General features: G+C 41.8%; 1 protein-coding gene across 1 annotated transcript in view; it reads left to right on the top strand.

Moving 5' to 3' along the window:
* Window positions 1-19486, top strand: part of LOC128657352 (gastrula zinc finger protein XlCGF48.2) — a 292924-nt gene that overhangs the window by 171980 nt on the left and 101458 nt on the right. Inside the window, exons 5-6 of the mRNA XM_053711666.1 lie at window positions 5340-5444; window positions 14852-14956. Coding sequence (XP_053567641.1) covers window positions 5340-5444; window positions 14852-14956 — 210 coding nt within the window. The remainder of the gene's footprint in view (window positions 1-5339; window positions 5445-14851; window positions 14957-19486) is intronic.

Genomic DNA, 19486 nt, shown 5'->3' with positions numbered 1-19486 from the left:
CTCAGGAGGAATCCTTCTTTCCTATCAATAGATTTTGGAACTCCAGGCAAATCTTCAATGGCCTCAAAGGCTTTTGCCCCTTCTGGATTCGGGCCCAGTTTTCAGATTCCATTCAGACAATATAACCTTGGTTGCCTATATTCAACCATCAAGGGGGAACGAGAAGTTCTTGGCGATACGAGAAGTTCCTTGGCGATGAGAGAAGTATCTCAGATACTAGAGTGGGCGGAGACTTCACAAATGTATAATGTCAGCGATCCACATTCCGGGTGTGGGACAACTGGAAACGTGACTTTCCTCAGCAGGCAATCCTTTCACCCAGGGGACAGATCTATGGCTACTACGACTTCTCTATCTTTCTGGGTGAGGAGTGTCATGCGCTTAGCTTATGAGACAGCGGGGATGACAGCCTCCTGAGAGGATAACGGCGCATTCCACTAGAGCAGTGGCTTCCCTCTTGGGCTTTTAAGAAAGAAGCCTCAATGGATCAGATTTAGTAAGGCGGCTTACCTGGTCTTCCTTACACACTTCTTCTAAATTTTACAAGTTTGATGTGTTTGCTTTGCCTGAAGCAGCTTTCGGGAGAAAAGTTTTGCAGGCTGTGGTGCCCTCAGAATAGGGTCCGCCTCTTTTTGTTTTTTCCACCTGTTCCCTCCCATTACTCATTCAGTGTCCTCTGGAGCTTGGGTATAGTTTTCCCCAACAGTAAGAAATGAAGTCATGGACTCTCCCTGCCTTATGGAAGGAAAACATAACTTATGCTTACCAGATAAATTCCTTTCCTTCCTGGCAGGGAGAGTTATATATATTTTTTTTTCTTCTGGCACCTTTTATACCCTGTTTCTCCTACTTTTCCTTGTTCCCTTGGCAGAAGGGGGATAGGGGAAGTTGGAGGGATACTTAAGCCTTTGGCTGCCGTGTCGTCCTGGTGGCCAGGTGTTGTATTTTCAAATTAGTAAGGAATGAAGTTGTGTACTCCTTGCCAGGAAGGAAAGGAATTTATCTGGTGAGCATAAATTATATTTTTATGTATATGATCTGTCACATTTTAATTTATATTTATTTTATGTGTATTTATATGCATAGGAGTCTCTTCATATTAGGAGACTTTCACGCTGTTGGTAGCATAAACGATTCTGGCTACCTAGAGCCCTAAAATTATAATTTTATTTTATATGGAGTTCTCCCTGTCTGATACAGAGATTCCATGTATTCATCTCTCAATATTAAGTTGTTTTTTTCATATGTCCATATTATATGTATTATTCCTTTATTTTTATGTATGGGGACTTTTACCAACATGTTTTATTTTTCTATGTTTTTAGTATAGCCATTTAATATATTTTTTCTTATATTGAGGGACTATTTTATATAGATGACATGTATGGTTTTCATGTATATTTCTTCAATAAAATTCTCTGCTCTCAGAGTCAGAGTATCAAGCTGAGATAGAATCAGCAGCAGAGGTCTCAGGATTGTTCCTCGACATTGCTGTGTCTGTTTCCAGTCCTCAAGGGTGTCCTTTGGTTGACCTTCGCCTTGAAGTTTGCTTGTTTGTTATCAAGGAGGGAGAGAAGACAGAATCCTCATCTTTTAAATCTGAGCAGGCATAGTCCTCCATGAAGCCATCCTTAGAACTAGGGCAAGCAATCCAAGAAGCCTTCCGCTGAGTCTAATTCATTACTAGGAATTTGCCTCTGATCCAGTTTTCGGACTTTCCTTTTTTTAACAGAATTAGATCCGAGTTGTCCAAGACCCATGGGTAGTGGAAGTTGTATCCCAGGGTTTCAGTATAGCATCCAAATCTTGCCCTCCCAGAGGCAGATTTTTCCTGTTAAGATTATCTACCTTCCAGGTGTAGAGAGAAGCCTCCTTAAATTTCATAAGGGTTTTATTTCCATCTAAAGGGGAGGAGAGTCCACTCATTACTTTTGGGAAGAAAGAACCTGGCCACCAGGAGGAGGCAAAGACACCCCAGCCAAAGGCTTAAATACCTCTCCCACTCCCCTCATCCCCCAGTCATTCTTTGCCTTTCGTCACAGGAACTTTCAGGTTGACTTCCGGGAGTGTTTACACTGCCGGTTTTGGCACGTTTCTCCTTAGTGCGGGACGGGCCTGCGAGGCATCCCATGTGACTGGGTGTGGCAGTCTCCACTTCCTTGTTGATCAGTGGCGCAGGAGACAAATCTGTTTCTGTAGTCCAGGTCACAGGAGGTGGTGAGTGCCCAAGCCATTGGAGTATAAAGGTGCCTGTTTATTAAATTGTCTAGTCCATAATAAAAGTTCAAGCTATGGAGGACTCTGATGCGTTAGAGGATACTCCCTCTTTATCAAAGTCTCATGCCTGCCTGTGTTTATTGCGAGGAGGTTCTTTTAGATCAGCCTGCTCAACTTTGTTCCACATGCCTTGATAAGGTTGCAACATCTAAAAATAAAAGGGATGTCTAGCACTACCCAGCCGTCCACCTCTGAAGGTTCCCCGTCCCGGGAGGTGCGTTCCTGCCTTTCATCTCCGAGTGCACATATAGTGCCCCAGGAACCAATCATTACACCTACGGGAAAAATTTGTTGGCCGTCTGATTTTGCAGATCAACTGCAAACGGCGGTATCGAAAGTGCTCCATGTCTTACCATGTTCTGCTAAGCAAAAGCATAGGGCGTATCAGAGCGGCCAGACCCAGGGGTTGTCTACTCCTATGGAATTGCCAGAGGCGTTCTACGATGACAAGACCCACTCCCACTCTTCGGAGGAGGCTCCCTCTGGGTCGGAGTCCGTGTCATCTCATCCTTCAGCAGAGGAGCCTGACTTTAGGTTTAGGATGGAGAATTGGCACATTTTGCTGAAGCCGGTGCTTGCTACTCTGGAGGTTCCGGAGCCAAAGCTTCTGGAGGAACCTTTGATTCCTAAGCTTGATAAGGTATACAAGGACAGGGTGGTGCCCCAGACCTTCCCGGTTCCTGTTAAGATGGCTAATATTATTAAGAATGAATGGGAGCGATTAGGTTCTTACTTTTCCCCTTCTTCCTTAAGAAACTGTTCCCCGTTCTGGACTCTCAGCTCGAGCTGTGGGGGACTGTCCCTAAGGTGGATTGTGCCATTTCCACGCTCGCAAAGCGGACAACTATTCCCCTCAAAGATAGTTTGTCATTTAAAGAGCCTATGGATAAAAAGTTAGAAAACATGTTTAAAAAAAAATGTTTCAGCACACAGGGTTTGTTTTTCAGCCGGCAGCGGTGGTAGCCGCGGTTGCCGGAGCTTCGACATATTGGTGTGAATCCCTGTGTGGTATGGTCAAAAGGGAGACACCCCATGGACGAGATACAGGATAAGATTAAGGCCTTAAGGGTCGCCAATTCTTTCATTTGTGTCGCCAATATGCAAATTATTCGCCTGAATGCAAAGGTTTCAGGATTTTCTGTTTTAGCTCGCAGGGCTCTGTGGGTAAAGTCTTGGTCTGCAGGAATGACCTCGAAGTCGAGGCTGTTGTCCCTACCTTTTCAAGGAAAGATTCTGTTCGGTCCAGGTTTGGATTTGATTATATCAACAGTTACGGGAGGCAATGGAGCTTTCCTACCGCAGGATAAGTCTAAAGGATCTACTTTTCATACCTTTCGTGCGGACAAGGCCCAGCAGCCCGCTGCGAAAGCGGATCTTTCAAAGGGAACTTGGAAGCCTGCTCAGTCTTGGAACAAGTCCAAGCAGAACAAGAAGCCCGCCGAGACAAAATCGGCATGAAGGGGCGGCCCCCGACCAGTCTCCGGACCAAAAGGGGAGCAGATTGTCTCTTCTCCGAAGCCTGGTTGCAGGAAGTTCAGAACCCTTGGGTTCTGGAGGTTGTCGCCCAGGGTTACAGGATAGGATTCAGGTCCCATCCACCCAGGGGCAGATTCCTCCTGTCAAACCAGAATTACCAGATGTTCAAGCTTTTGTTCAGGACCTGGTCAGAATCAGGCCTGTGTTTAATCCTGTTGCTCCTCCTTGGAGCCTTATCCTAATTCTTAAAGTTTTGCAGCAGGCTCCGTTTTGAGCCGATGCATGTTGTGGATATTAAATTGTTATCTTTGAAGTTTTTGCTTCTGCTTGCTATTTCTTCCGCTCGCAGAGTTTGAGCTTTCAGCTTTGCAGTGTGATTCCCGTACTTTTTTTTTCTTTTTCGCAGATAAGCGGTCCTTCGTACTAAATTGGGGTTTCTCCCTAAGGTGGTGTCGGATCGAAACATTAATCAGGAAATTGTTGTTCCTTCCTTTTGTCCTAATCCTTCTACTCATAAGGAACGTAATTTGCATAACTTGGATGTTGTGCGTGCTCTAAAATTTTACGTACAAGCTACTAAGGATTTTCGGCAATCTTCTGCCCTGTTTGTTTTCTCTGAAAAGCGTAAGAGTCAGAAGGCTTCTTCTACTACTCTTTCCCTCTGGTTAAGAAGTATGATTCGTTTTGCTTTTGAGTCTGCTGGATAGCAGGCTCCTGAGAGAATTACGGCTCATTCCACTAGGGTTGTCTCCTCATCTTGGGCTTTCAAAAATGAAGCTTCTGTGGAACAGATTTGCAAGGCGGCAACATGGTCCTCTTTGCATACTTTTTCCAAATTCTACAAATTTGATACTTTTTTTCGGCTGAGGCTTATTTTGGGAGAAAGGTTCTTCAAGTTGTACCTTCTGTTTAGGTCCTCCTGCCTTGTTCTCCCTCCCTGTTCATTCTGTGTTTTCTAGCTTGGGTATTGGTTCCCACTAGTAATTGGAATGACGTTGTAAACTCTCCATGGCATAGGAAAGAAAACAAAATTTATGGAGAGTCCACGAACCCACTCTCCTTTTTATTTATTATAATTTGACAGTGTTTTTGAGTAAACCTCAGGCACCTTTTTCACCCTTGTGTTTCTTCTTTTTCCATTTTTCTTCGGCTGAATGACTTATTATGGGTAAGGGTAGTTACGCTTAACAGCTTTGCTGGGGTGCTCTTTGCCTCCTCCTGCTGGCCAGGAGTTGAATATCCCACTAGTAATTGTAATGACGTTGTGGATTCCATGTCCGGAAAGAGAGAAATTTATCAGATAAATATTTAAAAAAAAAATTCTGGGGCGGATGGGTTACTGGTGAGTGTGCACGTGTGTTTTGCCTGAGGGAGACTGGTTACAGGTGAGTGTGAGTCTAACCCTTGTTACGTTCATGTTATATTTCTATACAGGAATATAGAGGATCACAGTAAAATACTAGAGAGAAGCTACCAAAGTTTATTTGATGCTAATATCTGTGTGGGAAATAGAGAAACTGTATTATGGTAAAGCTATAAAAACTAGATAATGTGATATAAAAACTAAATCTGCTTTCTTTGTACAGATGAAGATAACGCTGATTTAGTGAAAGTTGAGGTAAAAGAAGATATTTGTGACACGCGTCAGCTGGAAGCAACTTATGAGGAAACCTTTGACAGTATCAGCCCAGGTGAGTGCACTTGTGTTGTGTATAAGGAAGATGGGTTACAGGGTAGTGAGTGTTTTTTTTTCTTAGGCAGATGGGTTGCAGATGAGCGTGCACGTGTGTTGTGTCTGAAGAACATGGGTTACAAGTGAGTGTGCACGAGTATTCTCTGAGGGAGACGGGTTACAGGTGAGTTTGCATGTATGTTGTGTCTGAGGAAGATGGGTTCCAGGTAAGTGTGCACGAGTGTTGTTTTTGAAGGAGATGCGTTACAGGTGAATGTTGTCTAAGGGAGATGGGTTACAGGTGAGTGTGAGTCTAACCTTTGTTAAGTTCATGTGAAAGGCAAAGTGTGTGTAAGCTGTAGATACGTAAATTACAGATAAGCCAACCACCTGATTGCACTTTTCTCCACATATGCAATCAATTCGGACTGTCCAAAACACAAAGCGGGGGGAGGTGGCGCCAAGTCAAGGCTATCTGTTTATAAGACAGGTTAAATTAACCAAAAAATATAATAATAAGATATAAATGAATAAATAAAGCAAATTGCTGCAACTGTGAATTCCAAGATGTAAAAACAATTTATTGGCAATTTAAGTAATGATCAAAATAAATTCAAAATAAAAATTCAATAATTTACTGCATTAAAACACCGGTGTCTTTTCTAAAATAAATTAGCATATACGACTAGCTGACTACACAGAACAATCCTTAAAAATAAGTAACAATAATTAATCATGCAATGCACGTACAGTTAGAAATGAAAATTATAAAATTGTAAAAATGGAAGGTGCAATTGATGGAGTAAATATTTAAGCAATACTTATGGACTCATGTAAAAGATAAACGAACTTTAAGACTCGGCGGTCTGTATATCTATTCTGCAGATACGTTTTTTTATGTTGCAGAAAAGATTGAATGCACCTTATTGTTTAAACCAACTCCTAAAGTCTGATAGGGTGGATGATGTGATCAGAACGCTGTCAAAGATACTTTCAAAAAGGGGTTAGTTCACTTTCAAATGTACTTTCAAATTTCAGCGTTTTTTAAAAAAAAAATCAATCAACAGCTGCTGCCGCCAGATATCCTTCAGTTCACCGCTACGGTAAGCCCTCTGACAGTTCTCTCTTACCCGGTGTTCCGGTATGGGAGGTGGTTAACTTCGGCCACTCGCCTGTGATCCTACAATGTACTGCTGTGATGTTGTTTCTATTTTCTTCTAAGTGTGCACACTTACATTTATTCTTTACTCCTACCGTCTGCTCAGCGATGCAAGCTTTCACTGGTGCTGGCTTAACGGTCCTGGGAGCCAAATCGATCCGTGTCTCTTCCAAACAAGCTGGGTCCTGGTGTGGTTTCTACGCGTTTCAGCTCTCCAGGGAGCCTTTGTCAAGATAACCTCCACCAGCTGTGCTAACTCTTTTATAGGGTTTTTCCTTATTAACCCTTTCTTGGTTTTTTCATAGTCCATCTGATGTTAATATCCTGTTTTTGATCACATAAGTCATCACCCATTCTTTAGATGTTTTCTAACAGACTAGCTTTCTAAAAACACTGTTAAAAATTGATTAATTCAAACATCTATTATCCAGATAATAATAGAGGGACTACCAATTATGAAAAAAGGGAAAATAAACAACGTGAGGAACAGATTACAGGCAGACAACAAAGAGAGGATCATAGGGAACGGGTATACACGGGGAGAAATGGATACAGGGACTATAGGAATAATAGGAACCCCCATAGTTATGCTAATAAGAACCATTATTACACTAATTATAGAAATTTTGACCAACACTACCACAATAACTATAGGAGAGATTACAGAAGAGAAGAATCTGACTACCAGAGAGAGGCTAATAGACCCTATAGACATTTTAATGAAGAGAGACAATACGAGCGAGGTTGGTACAATAGGGATAGAGAAAGATTTGATTCAAACAGAAAAGGTGAACAGATACAGCAAAATTGGAGGGCTCCTGTTCATAACAGATTCAATGTATTAAAAACAATGGATCAATCACCCCCTAGAGCTAGTACATCTGCTGATTTTTTAGGAGTGGGCCAGAACAGGAATCAAGACCCACCAAGAGGGAAAAGAAGAAGAGAGGGGGAAGAGGAGGGAGAGGAAAGAGAGAATTGATGATTAATGATGAAAACAATGATCAAACTGTAGTAGATATATCCAAAAATATAGAGAGTAGTGGTATCTTCAACCTCAGTAATCTAGAATTAACTAAGACGCAAGAAAACGTTCTGAAAAAGGGATTATCCTTCGCCCCAACTTCTGTAATGAATAAATTTGAACATTACATAAATATCAACCAATTCGTAAGAAAATTAACTTTAAAGAAGTATTTTTTGAAAAATCCAATTATAGAAAGTCATTCAGTCGAAAAAAAGAGAATTTATTCATACAACTTTAGACCCAAATCACAGTTTTTCCCAACACAAGAAAAAAGGAAACTATATAGAGTCTTTCGAGAAAGTTAACCACCTCCCATACCGGAACACCGGGTAAGAGAGAACTGTCCAGAGGGCTTTACCATAGCGGTGAACTGAAGGATATCTGGCAGCAGCTGTTGATTGATTTTTTTTTAAAAAAACGCTGAAATTCGAAAGTGAACTAACCCCTTTTTTGAAGTATCTTTGACAGCGTTCTGATCACATCATCTACCCTATCAGACTTTAGGAGTTGGTTTAAACAATAAGGTGCATTCAATCTTTTCTGCAACATAAAAAACGTATCTGCAGAATAGATATACAGACCGCCGAGTCTTAAAGTTCGTTTATCTTTTACATGAGTCCATAAGTATTGCTTAAATATTTACTCCATCAATTGCACCTTCCATTTCTCTTGTTAAGTGTAGTCAGTCCACGGGTCATCCATTACTTATGGAATATATATCTCTTCCTAACAGGAAGTTGCAAGAGGATCACCCAAGCAGAGCTGCTATATAGCTCCTCCCCTCACATGTCATATTCAGTCATTCTCTTGCAGCCTAATTAAAGATAGGTCGTTGTGAGAGGTCTGTGGTGTTTTTTAACTTAGTTTATTTCTTCAATCAAAAGTTTGTTATTTTAAATGGCACCGGAGTGTGCTGTTTGTTCTCAGGCAGCATTAGAAGAAGAATCTGCCTGCGTTTTCTATGATCTTGGCAGACGTAACTAAGATCCACTGGCTGTTCTCATCTGAGGAGTGAGGTAACTTCAGAAAAGGGGAATAGCATGCAGGGCCCCCCTGCAAACGAGGTATGTGCAGTAAATTATTTTTCTGAGGAATGGAATTGACTGAGAAAATACTGCTGATACCAATGTAACATAAGTTCAGCCTTAAATGCAGTGATAGCGACTGGTATTAGGCTGATGAGTGTGTGTACACTGAATGTATTTTTCTAAGGAATGGAATTGACTCTGAAAATACTGTTAATACTGAAATAATGTATGAGCCTTAACTGCAGTGAAAGCGACTGGTAGCAGGCTTATTAATAACACTTCATAACTTTTAAAATGTATGTTCAAAAACGTTTAATGGCATGTTAATCGTTTTTTGTGAGGTACTTGGTGATAAAACTTATTGGGGGCATGATTTTTACCACATGGCCATCTTTGTTTTCTGCATAGAAAACAGTTATCTGAGCTTCCCCCACTGTTGTAATATGAGTGGGAGGGACCTATTTTAGCGCTTTTTTGCGCAGTAAAAATTCAGTCACAATCTGTCTACTTCATCCTCCATGATCAGATCGTCTCTAGAGAGCTCAGGGGTCTTCAAAAATTCATTTTGAGGGAGTTAATCAGTCACAGCAGACCTGTGACAGTGTGTTTTGACTGTGTTAAAAACATTAATTATTAAATTGTTATCCGTTTTTGGGTATTAAGGGGTTAATCATCCATTTGCTGGTGGGTGCAATCCTTTGCTAACTTAATACATTTACTGTGAAAAATTGGTTGCTATAACTATTTTGGTTCATTGTTATTTTCAACTGTGACAGCTTTTTGTGCTTCTTAAAGGCACAGTAGCGTTTTTTATATTGCTTGTAAATTTATTTAGAAAAGTATTTCCAAGCTTGCTAGTCTCATTGCTAGTCTGTTTAAACATGTCTGACTCAGATGAATCTCTTTGTTCACTATGTTTAAAGGCCAATGTGGAGCCCAATAGAAATTTGTGTACCAATTGCATTGATGTTACTTTAAATAAAAGTCAATCTTTACATGTAAAGAAATTATCACCAGACAACGAGGGGGAAGTTATGCCGACTAACTCTCCTCACGTGTCAGTACCTTCGCCTCCCGCTCAGGAGGTGCGTGATTTTGTGGCGCCAAGTACATCAGGGAGGCCCTTACAAATCACTTTTCAAGACATGGCTACTGTTATGACAGAAGTATTATCTAAATTGCCAGAATTAAGAGGCAAGCGCGATAGCTCTGGGTTAAGGACAGAGCGTGCGGATGAGGTGAGAGCCATGTCAGATACTGCGTCACAGTTTGCAGAACATGAAGACGGAGAGCTTCATTCTGTGGGTGACTGATCTGATCCAGGGAGACTGGATTCAGAGATTTCTAATTTTAAATTTAAGCTTGAGAACCTCCGCATATTGCTAGGGGAGGTATTAGCGGCTCTGAATGATTGTAACACGGTTGCAATTCCAGAAAAATTATGTAGGTTGGATAGATACTATGCGGTACCGGTGTGTACTGACGTGTTTCCTATACCTAAAAGGCTTACAGAGATTATTAGCAAGGAGTGGGATAGACCTGGTGTGCCTTTTTCCCCTCCTCCCATATTTAGGAAAATGTTTCCTATAGACGCCACCACACGGAGACTTATGGCAGACGGTCCCTAAGGTGGAGGGAGCAGTTTCTACTTTAGCTAAGCGTACCACTATCCCGGTGGGAGGATAGTTGTGCCTTTTCAGATCCAATGGATAAGAAATTAGAGGGTTACCTTAAGAAAATGTTTGTTCAACAAGGTTTTATCTTACAGCCCCTTGCATGCATTGCGCCTGTCACTGCTGCGGCGGCATTCTGGTTTGAGTCTCTGGAAGAGGCCATTCGCACAGCTCCATTGGATGAAATTATGAACAAGCTTAAAGCACTTAAGCTAGGCTAACGCATTCGTTTCTGATTGCCTGTCTTAAATTTAACCAAACTTACGGCTAAGGACTCCGGATTCGCCATCCAAGCGCGCAGAGCGCTATGGCTTAAATCCTGGTCAGCTGACGTGACTTCTAAATCTAAATTGCTTAATACTCCTTTCAAAGGGCAGACCTTATTCGGGCCCGGCTTGAAAGAAATTATAGCTGACATTACGGGAGGTAAGGGCCATGCTCTACCTCAGGACAGGGCCAAATCAAAGGCCAAACAGTCTAATTTTCGTGCCTTTCGTAACTTCAAGGCAGGAGCAGCATCAACTTCCTCCGCTCCAAAACAGGAAGGAGCTGTTGCTCGTTACAGACAGGGCTGGAAAGTTAACCAGTCCTGGAACAAGGGCAAGCAGGCCAAGAAACCTGCTGCTGCCCCTAAGACAGCATGAAGAGAGGGCCCCCTATCCGGAAACGGATCTAGTGGGGGGCAGACTTTCTCTCTTCGCCCAGGCTTGGGCAAGAGATGTCCAGGATCCCTGGGCGTTGGAGATCATATCTCAGGGATATCCTCCTGGACTTCAAAACTTCTCCTCCACGAGGGAGGATTTCATCTTTCAAGGTTATCAGCAAACCAAATAAAGAAAGAGGCGTTTCTACGCTGTGTACAAGACCTCTTACTAATGGGGGGTGATCCACCCAGTTCCGCGGGACGGAACACGGGCAAGGATTCTATTCAATCTTTTGTGGTTCCCAAGAAAGAGGGAACCTTCAGACCAATCTTGGACTTAAAAATCCTAAACAAATCCTAAGAGTTCCATCATTCAAAATGGAAACTATTCGAACCATCCTTCCCATGATCCAAGAGGGTCAGTACATGACCACAGTGGACTTAAAGGATGCCTACCTTCACATACCGATTCACAAGGATCATTATCGGTACCTAAGATTTGCTTTCCTAGACAGGCATTACCAGTTTGTAGCTCTTCCTTCGGATTAGCTACGGCTCCAAGAATCTTTACAAAAGTTCTGGGCTCTCTTCTGGCGGTACTAAGACTGCGAGGCATAGCGGCGACTCCGTACCTAGACGACATTCTGATACAAGCGTCAAGTTTTCAAACTGCCAAGTCTCATACAGAGATAGTTCTGGCATTTCTGAGGTCGCATGGGTGGAAGGTGAACGTGGAAAAGAGTTCTCTATTACCACTTACAAGGGTTCCCTTTCTAGGGACTCTTATAGATTCTGTAGAGATGAAAATTTACCTGACGGAGGCCAGGTTATCAAAACTTCTAAATGCTTGCCGTGTCCTTCATTCCATTCCACACCCGTCAGTAGCTCAGTGCATGGAAGTAATCGGCTTAATGGTAGCGGCAATGGACATAGTACCATTTGCGCGCCCTGCAGCTCAGACCGCTGCAATTGTGCATGCTAGTCAGTGGAATGGGGATTACTCAGATTTGTCCCCCCTGCTAAATCTGGATCAAGAGACCAGAGATTCTCTTCTATGGTCGCTTTCTCGGCCACATCTGTCCAAGGGGATGACCTTTCGCAGGCCAGAATGGACGATTGTAAACAACAGACGCCAGCCTTCTAGGCTGGGGCGCAGTCCTGGAACTCCCTGAAGGCTCAGGGATCTATGGACTCAGGAGGAGAAACTCCCCTCCCAATAAATATTCTGGAATTAAGAGCAATATTCAATGCTCTCCTAGCTTGGCCTCAGTTTAGCAACACTGAGGTTCATCAGATTTCAGTCGGACAACATAACGACTGTGGCCTTACATCAACCATCAAGGGGGAACCAGAAGTTCCCTAGCGATGTTGGAAGTCTCAAAGATATTCGCTGGGCAGAGTCTCACTCTTGCCACCTGTCAGCGATTTACATCCCAGGCGTGGAGAACTGGGAGGCGGATTTTCTAAGTCGCCAGACTTTTCATCCGGGGGAGTGGGAACTTCATCCGGAGGTCTTCGCTCAACTGATTCATCGTTGGGGCAAACCAGATCTGGATCTCATGGTGTCTCGCCAGAACGCCAAGCTTCCTTGTTACGGATCCAGGTCCAGGGACCCGGGAGCGTGCTGATAGATGCTCTGACAGCCCCTTGGGTCTTCAACATGGTTTATGTGTTTCCACCATTTTCCGATGCTTCCTCGTTTGATTGCCAAGATCAAACAGGAGTGAGCTTCGGTGATTCTGATAGCGCCTGCGTGGCCACGCAGGACCTAGTATGCAGACCTAGTGGACATGTCGTCCTGTCCACCGTGGTCTCTGCCTCTGAGACAGGACCTTCTAATTCAGGGTCCTTTCAACCATCCAAATCTAATTTCTCTGAGGCTGACTGCATGGAGATTGAACGCTTGATTCTATCAAAGCGTGGCTTCTCTGAGTCGGTTATTGATACCTTAATACAGGCTAGGAAGCCTGTTACCAGAAGAATTTACCATAAGATATGGCGTAAATATTTATATTGGTGCGAATCCAAGAGTTACTCATGGAGTAAGGGTTAGGATTCCTAGGATATTGTCTTTTCTACAAGAGGGTTTAGAAAAGGGCTTATCTGCTAGTTCGTTAAAGGGACAGATTTCTGCTCCGTCTATTCTTCTACACAAACGTCTGGCAGAAGTTCCAGTCGTTCAGGCTTTTTGTCAGGCTTTAGCTAGGATTAAGCCTGTGTTTAAGACTGTTGCTCCGCCGTGGAGCTTAAACTTAGTTCTTAACGTTCTTCAAGGTGTTCCATTTGAACCCCTTCATTCCATTGATATCAAGCTGTTATCCTGGAAGGTTCTGTTTTTGATGGCTATTTCCTCGGCTCGAAGAGTCTCTGAGTTATCTGCCTTACATTGTGATTCTCCTTATCTGATTTTTCATTCAGACAAGGTAGTTCTGCGTATTAAACCTGGGTTCTTACCTAAGGTAGTTTCTAACAGGAATATCAATCAAGAGATTGTTGTTCCATCACTGTGTCCTAACCCTTCTTCAAAGAAGGAACGACTTTTGCATAATCTGGACGTAGTCCGTGCCCTGAAGTCTATTTGCAGGCAACTAAAGATTTTCGTCAAAACTTCTTCCCTGTTTGTCGTTTACCTCTGGACAGAGAACAGGTCAAAAGGCTTCGGCTACCTCTCTCTTTTTGGCTTCGTAGCATAATACGTTTAGCCTATGAGACTGCTGGACAGCAGCCCTCCTGAAAGGATTACAGCTCATTCCACTAGAGCTGTGGCTTCCACCTGGGCCTTTAAAAACGAGGCCTCTGTTGAACAGATTTGCAAGGCTGCAACTTGGTCTTCACTTCACACTTTTTCAAAATTTTACAAATTTGACACTTTTGCTTCTTCGGAGGCTATTTTTGGGAGAAAGGTGCTTCAGGCAGTGGTTCCTTCTGTTTAAGGTTCCTGCCTTGTCCCTCCCTTCATCCGTGTACTTTAGCTTTGGTATTGGTATTCCATAAGTAATGGATGACCCGTGGACTGACTACACTTAACAAGAGGAAAACATAATTTATGCTTACCTGATAAATTTATTTCTCTTGTAGTGTAGTCAGTCCACACGGCCCGCCCTGTCTTTAAGGCAGATCTAAATTTTAATTAAACTCCAGTCACCACTGCACCCTATGGTTTCTCCTTTCTTGTCTGGTTTGGGTCGAATGACTGAATATGACATGTGAGGGGAGGAGCTATATAGCAGCTCTGCTTGGGTGATCCTCTTGCAACTTCCTGTTAGGAAGAGATATATATTCCATAGAGTAATGGATGACCCGTGGACTGACTACACTACAAGAGAGAAGAGAGATGTTTTTTACAATTTTATAATTTTCATTTCTAACTGTAACGTGCATTGCATGATTAATTATTGTTACTTATTTTTAAGGATTGTTCTGTGTAGTCAGCTAGTCGTATATGCTAATTTATTTTAGAATAGACACCGGTGTTTTAATGCAGTAAAATTATTGAATTTTTATTTTGAATTTATTTTGATCATTACTTAAATTGCCAATAAATAGTTTTTACATCTTGGAATTCACAGTTGCAGCAATTTTGCTTTATTTATTCATTTATATCTTATTATATTTTTTGGTTAATTTAACCTGTCTTATAACCAGATAGCCATGACTTGGCGCCACCTCCCCCCGCTTTGTGTCGTTTGTTAAGTTAATGTTAGATTTCTATACTGGAATATAGAGGATCACAGTAAAATAGCGAGAAACTACCAAAGTGTGTGTGTGTGTGTGTATTTGATGCTATTGTCTTGGGAATACAGAAACTGTGTTATGGTAAAGCTATAAAAACTAGATCATGTGATATAAAAACTAGATCATGTGATATAAAAACTAAATCTGCTTTCTTTGTACAGATGAAGATAACGCTGATTTAGTGAAAGTTGAGGTAACAGAAGATCTGTGTGTGATGCGTCAGCTGGAAGCAACTAATGAGGAAACTAGTGACAGTATCAGCCCAGGTGAGTGTGCACGTGTGTTGTGTCTGAGGGAGATGGGTTACAGGGTAGTAAGTATGTGTGTTTTTCTGAGGGAGATGGGTTACAGGTGAGTGTGCATGTGTGTTTTTCTGAGGGAGATGGGTTACAGTGAGTGTGCACATGTTATGTCAGAGGAAGGTGGGGTAACAGGGGTAGTGAGTATGCGTATTGTGTCTGAGGGAAACTGGTTACAGATGAGTGTGCATGTATGTCGGTGTCTGAGGAAGATGGGTTACAGGTGAGCATGCATGTGTGTTTTGTCTTAAGGAGACGGATACAGGTGAGTGCACGATGTTTTTTGTGTGAGGAAGGTGGGTTACAGGTGAGTGTCCACATGTGTTGTGTCTGAGGGAGATGGGTTACAGGTGACTGTGCACGTGTTTTTTGTGTGAGGAAGGTGAGTTACAGGTGAGTGTGCACATGTGTTGTGTATGAAAGACTGGTTACAGGGTAGTGAGTATTGTGTGTTTTTCTTAGGCAGATGGGGTTGCAGGTGAGCGTGCATTTGTGTTGTGCCTGAAGAACATGGGTTACAAGTGAGTGTGTAATGTGTGGTGTCTCAGGGAGACTGGTTACAGGTGAGTGTGCATGCATGTATGTTGTGTCTAAGGAAGATGGGGTTTCAGGTAAGTGTGTTGTTTCTGAAGGTGACGCGTTACAGGTGAATGTTGTGCCAAAGGAAAACTGTTACAGGTGAGTGTGCACGAGTGTTGTATATGAAGGAGACGGGAGTGTGATTTTTAAAGGGACAGTATACATCAATATTTTCTCTTTTAAGGTGTATCCAGTCCACGGATTCATCCTTTACTTGTGGGATATTCTCCTTCCCTACAGGAAGTGGCAAAGAGAGCACACAGCAGAGCTGTCCATATAGCTCCCCCTCTAGCTCCACCCCCCAGTCATTCTCTTTGCCGGCTCTAAGCAATCGGAAGTGTAAAGTGAATGTGGGTGTTAGAATTGTAGTTTTTTATTTTCTACAAGCAAAAGTTTGTTATTTTAAATGGTACCGGTGTGTACTATTTACTCTCTTAGCAGAAAAGAGATGAAGATTTCTGCAGGGAGGAAGATGATTTTAGCATGTTAGTAACTTAAATCCACTGCTGTTCCCACACAGGAACTGAGGAGTACAAGAAAACTTCAGTTGGGGGGAACGGTTTGCAGGTTAGGCTGCAATAAGGTATGTTCAGTCATTTATTTCTAGACAAGACTGTGATAATGCTGGAAAAGACTGATAAGATCCCCATGAGGGAAGGGTAAGCTGTAATTCAGAGACTATGTATGGAATGGCTAGCTTACATTACAGGACTAATTTATGCTGGTTGACACTACTTAATGACAAACGGTTTTTATTGAAATAAATATCTTTTTTTTGTGACACTTTGAAGGTTCCTTTGGGTTTCTTTCAGGGGTTGTTACCCACATGGCTATTATTAAAACACTTAGGAGTGTTTCTTTAGGCCTCACAGCACCGGAGTAAGGTGGGAGGGGCCTAATTTCGCGCCTCAGATGCGCAGTTAAATTGACTAGATCTTCAGGCTGTTTCACATGGAGGGTCCTGCTACAGTTTGAGGGCCCATAAGAAGCTTTTTCCCCACAAATCTGACTCCTAAGGGCAGGTAGGGCCACAGCAGAGCTGTGGCAAGGGTGCTGAAGTTGTTTTAACGGTCTGTTGCTTACTATTGATCCGGTTTGGGCATTAAGGGGTTTAATCGTTTTTTATTGCTAGCTGTGCAATCTTACTAATGCTTTAGGTACATCACTGTAAAAAGTTCGAAAAGTTTGCTGCATTTTTCACTGTTTTTGGAAAATTGTGTGCCTTTTTTATCTCTTAAAGGCACAGTAACGTTTTTTGCAAAGTGTGTTTTCTTTCATGTAATTAGCAAGAGTCCATGAGCTAGTGACGTATGGGATATACATTCCTACCAGGAGGGGCAAAGTTTCCCAAACCTCAAAATGCTATAAATAAACCCCTCACCACACCCACAAATCAGTTTTACAAACTTTGCCTCCTATGGAGGTGGTGGAAGTAAGTTTGTGCTAGATTATACGTTAAAATGCGCTCCGCAGCAGGTTGGAGCCCGGTTTTCCTCTCAGCCGTGCAGTGAATGTCAGAGGGATGTGAGGAGAGTATTGCCTATTTGAATTCAATGATCTCCTTCTACGGGGGTCTATTTCATAGGTTCTCTGTTATCGGTTCGTTAGAGATTCATCTCTTACCTCCCTTATCAGATCGACGATATACTCTTATAATATACCATTACCTCTACTGATTCTCGTTTCATTACTGTTTGGCTTTCTACTACATGTAGATGAGTGTCCTGGGGTAAGCAAGTCTTATTTTCTGTGACCACTCTAAGCTTATGGTTGGGCACTTTTATATAAAGTTCTAAAATTATGTATTCAAACATTTATTTGCCTTGACTCAGGATGTTCAACGTTCCTTATTTCAGAAGTCAGTTTCATATTTGGGATATTGCATATGAATCAATCATTTTTTTCTTACCTTAAATTTTGACTTTTTTTCCTGGTGGGCTGTTAGGCTCGCGGGGGCTGAAAATGCTTCATTTTATTGCGTCATTTTTGGCGCAGACTTTTTTGGCGGCAAAATTTTTTTTTTTTCTGTTTCCGGCGTCATACTTGTCGCCGGAAGTTGCGTCATTTTTTTACGGTTTTTTTACGCGAAAAGTTTCGGCGTTCCGGATGTGGCGTCATTTTTTGGCGCCAAAAGCATTTAGGCGCCAAATAAGTGAGCGTCTTTTTTGGCGATAAAAAAATATGGGCGTCACTATTGTCCTCCACATTATTTTAGTCTCATTATTTATTGCTTCTGGTTGCTAGAAGCTTGTTCACTGGCATTTTTTGCCCATTCCTGAAACTGTCATTTAAGGAATTTGATCATTTTTGCTTTATATGTTGTTTTGTTCTATTACATATTGCAAGATGTCCCAGATTGACACTGAGTCAGAAGATACTTCTGGAAAAAAGCTGCCTGGTGCTGGATCTACCAAAGTTAAGTGTATCTGTTGTAATCTTGTGGTATCTGTTCCTCCAGCTGTTGTTTGTAATGAATGTCATGACAAACTTGTTAATGCAGATAATATTTCCTTTAGTAATGTTACATTTACCTGTTGCGGTTCCGTCAACATCTAATACTCAGAGTGTTTCCTGTTTAACATAAGAGATTTGTTTCTAAATCCATTAAGAAGGCTATGTCTGTTATTCCCCCTTCTAAGTAACGTAAAAGGTCTTTTAAAACTTCTCATTTTTCAGATGAATTTTTAAATGAACATCATCATTCTGATTCTGATAGTGGTTCCTCTGGTTCAGAGGATTCTGTCTCAGAGGTTGATGCTGATAAATCTTCATATTTGTTCAAAATGGAATTTATTCGTTCTTTACTTAACCCCTTAAGGACCAGCGACGTACCCTGTATGTCGCTGGCCTTTTTTTGGGGACATGATTGTTTTATAGTGCGGTCTTTCCACCAGCATTGAGACTGCTCTATGCCACAAAGCCTGCTGGAGGGAGGGCATTAATAGCGTGTTCTTGCTAGACTTTTGCTATTATGTCCTGAAAAACCCCTTAACGACCAGTGACATACAGGGTACATTGTGGTCATTAAGGGGTTAAAGAGGTCTTAATTGCATTTGAAATAGAGGATTCTAGTCCTCTTGATACTAAATCTAAACGTTTAAATAAGGTTTTTTAAAGCTCGCTGTAGTTATTCCAGACTTTTTTCCTGTCCCTGATGCTATTTCTGAAGTAATCTCCAGGGAATGGAAATAATTTTGGGTAATTCATTTACTCCTTCTAAACGTTTTAAAGCAATTATATCCTGTGCCATCTGACAGATAAGAGTTTTGGACAAATAGCCCTAAAGTTGATGGGGCTATCTCTACTCTTGCTAAACGTACTACTATTCCTACGGCAGATAGTATTTCCGTTAAGGATCCTTTAGATAGGAAGATTGAATCCTTTCTAAGAAAAGCTTACTTATGTTCAGGTAATCTTCTTAGACCTGCTATATCTTTAGCGGATGTTGCTGCAGCTTCATCTTTTTGTTTAGAAGCTTTAGCGCAAACAAGTAACAGATCATAATTCTCATAGCATTATTAATCTTCTTCAACATGCTAATAATTTTATTTGTGATGCCATCTTTGATATCATTAGAGTTGATGTCAGGTATATGTCTCTAGCTATTTTAGCTAGAAGAGCTTTATGGCTTATAAACTTGGAATGCTGATATGTCTTTCTAAGTCAACTTTGCTTTCCCTTCTTTCCAGGGTAATAAATTATTTGGTTCTCAGTTGGATTCTATTATCTCAACTGTTACTGGAGGGAAAGGAACTTTTTTACCACAGGATAAAAAATCTAAAGGTAAATTTAGGGTCTAATAATCGTTTTCGTTCCTTTCGTCACAATAAGGAACAAAAGCCTGATCCTTCACCCACAGGAGCGGTATCAGTTTGGAAACCATCTCCAGTCTGGAATAAATCCAAGCCTTTTAGAACT

This window comes from Bombina bombina, chromosome 4, assembly GCF_027579735.1.
Source record: "Bombina bombina isolate aBomBom1 chromosome 4, aBomBom1.pri, whole genome shotgun sequence".
Classification (NCBI taxonomy): domain Eukaryota; kingdom Metazoa; phylum Chordata; class Amphibia; order Anura; family Bombinatoridae; genus Bombina; species Bombina bombina.
The sequence above is the reverse complement of the archived record's forward strand: the minus strand, read 5'-3'. Positions and strand labels throughout refer to the sequence as shown.